This window comes from Homalodisca vitripennis, chromosome 2, assembly GCF_021130785.1.
Source record: "Homalodisca vitripennis isolate AUS2020 chromosome 2, UT_GWSS_2.1, whole genome shotgun sequence".
Lineage (NCBI taxonomy): Eukaryota > Metazoa > Arthropoda > Insecta > Hemiptera > Cicadellidae > Homalodisca > Homalodisca vitripennis.
Window position 1 is genome coordinate 220,834,549 of NC_060208.1, and position 6,000 is coordinate 220,840,548.

Here is a 6,000-nt window from a genome sequence, read left to right on the forward strand (position 1 = left end):
GCAATCAGTGCATGACTGTCATGCTTTCATTATTCGTTTGTTGTAGAATTTTATTAGCTACCATTGAAAATGTTTACTGACTAAATTATTGCTTACTGCATTGTAAAAAGGTTTTTGAATGATTCAATCCATTGCAAGTTGATTTGTTTGGTCACACGTGTTCCAGTAACAATAATATATCAGTAACGCTACATAGAGAATTAATTCAGCTGTCTCTTCAACTTCTGCATAGAACTGCAAATCTACAGAATATTTACAAACGTGTTTGAGAAAACTGAAGAAGGATCATTGTTAAAAACATTCACTAGATAGTAATGACATGCTCACACTGTCTACAAAACATAATTAAAACTAATAGGGAATAAATTTGATATAAATTGTTTTTGCAACCTGAACTCATCACTGAGATGCTAACCCGGCTAATGTGTTGAATTAGTTCATCAGTGATCCACAATGGGTTAACCCTCCAACTAGCAACTGCCATATATATGGCAGTAAGCAGTCGCTTCAGAAATCGGTTATTGTATATAATGTAATAAGCAACAATAATAAGCGAGTATTATTATTCCTTTAGTTTTCCAGGAAACTGATAATAAGTCATATATGGTTGAATTTCAGTGTTGTAAAGCAATTGTACAGAAATTTTAAAAATACAATGTTAGTAGATTTAAAACTAAAGTTAAAAAATTGCTAAAAAAAGTAAAACATTTTTAAGTAAAAGCACTAAAACTATGTATATTTTTAGTATGTATAAAATAGTGTTTCTTTTGTATGATTTGGAATTTATATAAACCTTTCACACATGTATGATGAAGTTGTGCAAAGTTATAAAATATTCAAAAAATATCTTATCAAGAATATTCAAACATTGTACATTTTTTTGAAAGTTAGAAAATGTTAATGAAGATAATTTATTATTATTATTGATGCCATATATAGGTTGAATAACCCATGTTGTAAAGCCATTGTATATGGCTGAAAATACATTCTTAGCGGTTTGTGCGCTAAACTTCAAAAATTGCTAAAAAAAACCAAAATTTGTTTTAAGTAAAGCCACTAAAACTATTTACATTTTGGTAGCGATAAAATCGTGCTTCTTTTGTGTATTTTGGAGTTTTATAAATCTTTCATATATATATATGATAAGATAGTGCAAAGTTATATAATATTAAAAAAAATTCATATCAAGCGCATTCAAACATCAAACTTTTTTTGAGAATAAGAAAATATTAATGAGTATAATTTATTATTATTATTATTTGGAATATTCTGAAAACAATGATGTATAATAAGTTGTATATTTGAAGAGTTTTGAGAGGTATACAACAGTTCAATGTAATTCTTACAAACTACTAAAAAAAGGGTGCCAGTACAGGAGCAGACACCACCAGTTCGAGGGTTACCGGCCTGTTTGTCTAACAACAAAGCAGAAATTTTGAGTTATTATTAACATTAATTTACAGTAAAAAAGTATAGAACTCATGAATAATACCAGTTACATCAGTACTGTTTCCTTCTTTATCCAAACTGATTCCAGACATTTATATACCTTAAGCATAAAAGTAAATACATATTTAAATTGTAATATACATTGATCATGATAAAATCAAAATGATAATTGTGTATGTATTACATTTCAGGCTGCTAGATGTACAATGGTCAGTGAACGAAGAACAGTCACCTACATTGGGTAATTATTGCATTTTTAACTCTAAATTTGAATTTTGTGTAAACTTGATTATAATAATATTTTTATTACGTAGTTTTACTGAAATTGACTTAAAAACAATTCTAAACGTAGCGTAAGCTATGCTGTGCATGTATTAGTCCTCATGTTAAAGCATATTTGGAGTGAACGTTTACATAAAAGTAGTAAAATTTAAATATTTTGTTGTGGTTTTAGTTTTAACTACTTCAGAGAATAATTCATATTTTAGAGCCCCATCAATAATTTTGAGAAGTCGGCACCCATGCACACAGATTATTGGTATGTTAAATGAGTCAGTCGGAAATGAGACATGTTAAAGAACGTTTTTTTTTCCAATTTTGTTCAAAAAATTAACTTACTTGATACTTGGTAGCTCCGTCGATGACCGGTAAAACCGGATTGACTGCGTCATTTTACAAAAACTATATAAAAATAAAAATCACAAAACTATATACAAATCACAATGGCGGTGGATGCAAAAAAAAACCCACTGTCCAATTCTTTTAGAGAATAAATGGGCCTCTCCACCAAACAGCCCCTCAGATGTTTCTTGAACTTGCCAAGCTCAAGATTTCGCACATATTCCAGCAGGGTGTTAAAAAGGTTAAGAGCTGAAGTAGGGAAGCTCCTCTGAGTCACAGCGAGCCTACATTGAGGCACATCCAGCTGGCAGGCCCCATGAGTGCGGTGATCATGTACCTGGCTCCTTCTGTCAAATGAATCTATGTTGTCCCGTATGTAAAGGAGGGAGTCAAGGACATACTGGCCATGCACTGTGAGAATTCCCAGATGCTTAAAGATGGGCCTACAGTGGTTCAGGTGGCTAGCTATCACCCCAACAGCCTTTTTTTGTAGCAGCAGGATGTCGCCGCTAGCAGAAGAATGCCCCCAAAGGAGGAGTCCGTACATTATAAGACTGTGGAAAAGGGAGTGGTATGCCATTAGTAAAAACTCCTCAGTCACATAGTATCTCAGTTTGCGGAGCAGGCAGACCACTCTAGACAGTTCAGCATTCCTTGGAGACATGAGCATTCCAACTTAGTCTAGAATCCAGCCAGAACCCCAGCAGCTTTACAGCCCCCCCCTCCCCGTCTGCCCAACAGCTCCGCGATTCAGGCTGCAAAGAAGGGTTTGGGTTTTATCGTCATTTAATTTTAATTTATTGTTTGCAAACCGTCTTGGCAGTACGTAGCAATTCGTCAGCCTCCCTAAGTACCACCTCAGGGTCACTAGCTCTTGAGATCAGGGTAGTGTCATCTGCAAATAGAAGTGTACATCCGTTTAAATGTGTGAATGAAGATAAGACAGAAAACATCATCTTTAGCCTAAGCACCAGTTCTGTAACTAAGTCAGTTAAGCTACTTGGAATTAACTTAGACTCTAAGCTTACCTGGAAACATCACACAGATGCTCTTTGTGCTCGGTTGTCTAGAGTTATATTTTTACTAAAAAAACTTAAAACCTGTACAAGCTGTAGTCTATTAATGAAAGCATACTTTGCATTATTCCACTCACATCTTTTGTATGGAACTTTTCTTTGGGGAAATTCAGGTGGGGCTAAGGAGGTCTTCTCATGCCAAAAGAAAGCTTTGCGCATAATGTTTAATTTTAATGTCACTGACTCTTGTAAGCCACTATTTATAAAGCATAGTATACTCACTGTTCCTTCCATTTATATCTTGCAAAGCTTAATGTATGTTAAGGAAAATCTAGATTTATTTAAACTTAGACGCTCTAAGCATGACTACTGCACTAGACAACGAGACCTTATTGACCTAAAGCACGCTAGACTAACAAAAACTCAGCACGCATACTCTTATATTGGTATCAAACTGTTTAACAAGCTGCCTATGTCTGCTAAGGATGTTACCTGTAAAAACTTTAAAAATGTTGTAATTAAGTGGTTAAAAGAAAAAAGCCTTTTATAGTATAGATGAAATGCTTCTGTGTAGTATAGACGATTTAGCCTTTTAGATTTTATTTCCTTTTGACTTGTACTTTTAACCATAAGTGTCTAGTATGTATTTTATTTTATACTATCTTGTTATACTGTGTAAATGTATAACAAAATGACTTTGTCAATGCATTGTAATATTGTGGGACGACAATAAACAGATTCTTAATTCTTAAATACAGGTCATTTACCAGGATTAGGAACAATAAGGGCCCCAGAACGGAACCCTGTGGTACCCCGTGCTTCAATTCCCTGGCCGCCGAGCACGCACCAACAAGAGAGACGGTCTGGGATCTGTTTGTGAGATAGCTGGTAATAGTACTCAAAACTAAACCTTGGACCCCAAGTGAGTTTAAATTCCTAAGGAGGATATCATGAGGCACAATGTCGAACGCCTTGCTGAGGTCACAGAGGGAGAGGGATGTAGTTTCATTGGCCTCGAGAGTGTCTGAAATTCTTTTCCATATAACTGCTGAAATAATGCACCTAATATGGAAACATAAATCAACAGGGCTGCCCATTTTGTTAATTCGTGGAAAAATATATCTTCTGTTGATACTTTAGTTATGGCATATATGTGAAATGTAATTTCCAGTAGATTAACATAGAAGATCCTAGTAAAACAATAGGCAGACAGGTGCTGCTGTTTTAGTTAGTGAAGTTTTCAATATACAGATTTTTTTAAATCTAGAGGGGCATAGGCAGTATTCATATTATTAATGACAACATTTCCGCTAACCCCAATGAAATATTTAAGATTTACAACGTCATCATTTCTCAGGAAGAATACTAAATCAAAGTTTAAGATGTTGATTTAAAATTTATTTGTTGAATAATATCAATACTACTACTTATATTTGCACCTGTTGATTATTCAAAATTGAATGCTCTTTGATTTTCATCTCCTATTATACTGTACAATAAACAGTTTATAATTACAATGTGGTCCACATGTGTTTCTGTTGTTGCAGTCAGACCAACAAAGACGAAATGTGCAACTTTTACCTGATGTACTACGTGGACGAGGGTGAACCATTGGAGCAGAAATACTGTTTCTCACGAGGACCTCCTCTCTTCTACTGGCAGAGTTTACTTAACAGCATTCCCGACAAGGACGCGTCTACGCTCGACTAGATCGGTAGAAATTATTATTTAGTAACCGTAAAAGATGAACTCTTCGAATGCAAAAGGGATAACATATCTGTTCAAGAAGCAAGTGGGACCCTCTCTAGTTCAGAATTAGCCAATTTTTTTCAGTCTGAACTCGGAGAGACGCATCTCGTGTGTACGCGCCCACCACTGCTGGCTTTAACTGTAAACACATTACTTGTGTAATTTTACCTTTATATTACAGTGTGGGGATTTCTTACTTAAAATATTTTAACATCTGTAAAAGAATGTGTGATAATTTCCAAATTAATATGCATGGAGCAAATGTCACTTAACCTTGATCGAATTGTGACACGTGAAGACATCGGACAGAGTTGAGATGGGCATCTCTCAGCTGACAGATTTTATTACTTAAGTTATTTTTAGCACTCTCTACTGATGTGATCAAAATATGACATCACAATATCCAATTTTATTGTGATATAAAAACATGAATCAAAATTGATATGCGTTCTCGTTGGATTATAAAGTACTGTTTTTCAATGAGAATACATATCAAAATAAAACAATGCTTTACAGTAATATCAAGTACAATGCAAAATGGTAGAACAATTAATCACTGTTTGATATGAGCCAAACAATTACCTTTAAATGTGTACATAAATATACGGAGCATGACAAGAGGAACATAATATAATCTTTATTTATTAGAGCTAATATAATGGCTATCTAAAGTACATGATCACTTCTCACTGGAAATATCAAGATATACAAATTTTTTATTTTTTTCACTAATATGAATTTTTGTATTCAAATAGTAGACACACAAGAATGGAAATCAATAACAACACACAATCAAATCACTGGTGGTTATTCAGACTGAACGGTATTTCCAGTTCTCAATTCTGTTGACTGTTGTACAGTTCTCGTGGAGATGACAAGGAACTTTCCTTCCGGTAACACAGTTTCACTTTTTTCACCACCACGTACAGTTATAATAAATTAACTCCACATATATAGCCCTATATTTTTAATTACTCTCCTATGTAAATTTATTTATTTATGCATAACCTCAATGGTTTAAGAGTGTTTTTCCAGAATAATATGTAAAAGTTAACAGTAAATTAACCCTAAACTTTTACACCTTAATTAAATTAGTACAGTAAGCAGCTATTTTCCATAATTATGTTGTTCTTATTGTTTCCAGGTCATTCAACTGAATATTTTT

General features: G+C 33.9%; 1 protein-coding gene across 1 annotated transcript in view; it reads left to right on the top strand.

The window, feature by feature from the left end:
• LOC124355422 (peptidylglycine alpha-hydroxylating monooxygenase-like) overlaps nt 1-6,000 on the top strand; it is a 38,233-nt gene extending 32,233 nt beyond the window's left edge. The window contains exons 9-10 of the mRNA XM_046806562.1: nt 1,641-1,690; nt 4,634-6,000. Coding sequence (XP_046662518.1) covers nt 1,641-1,690; nt 4,634-4,796 — 213 coding nt within the window. The 3' untranslated portion in view covers nt 4,797-6,000. The remainder of the gene's footprint in view (nt 1-1,640; nt 1,691-4,633) is intronic.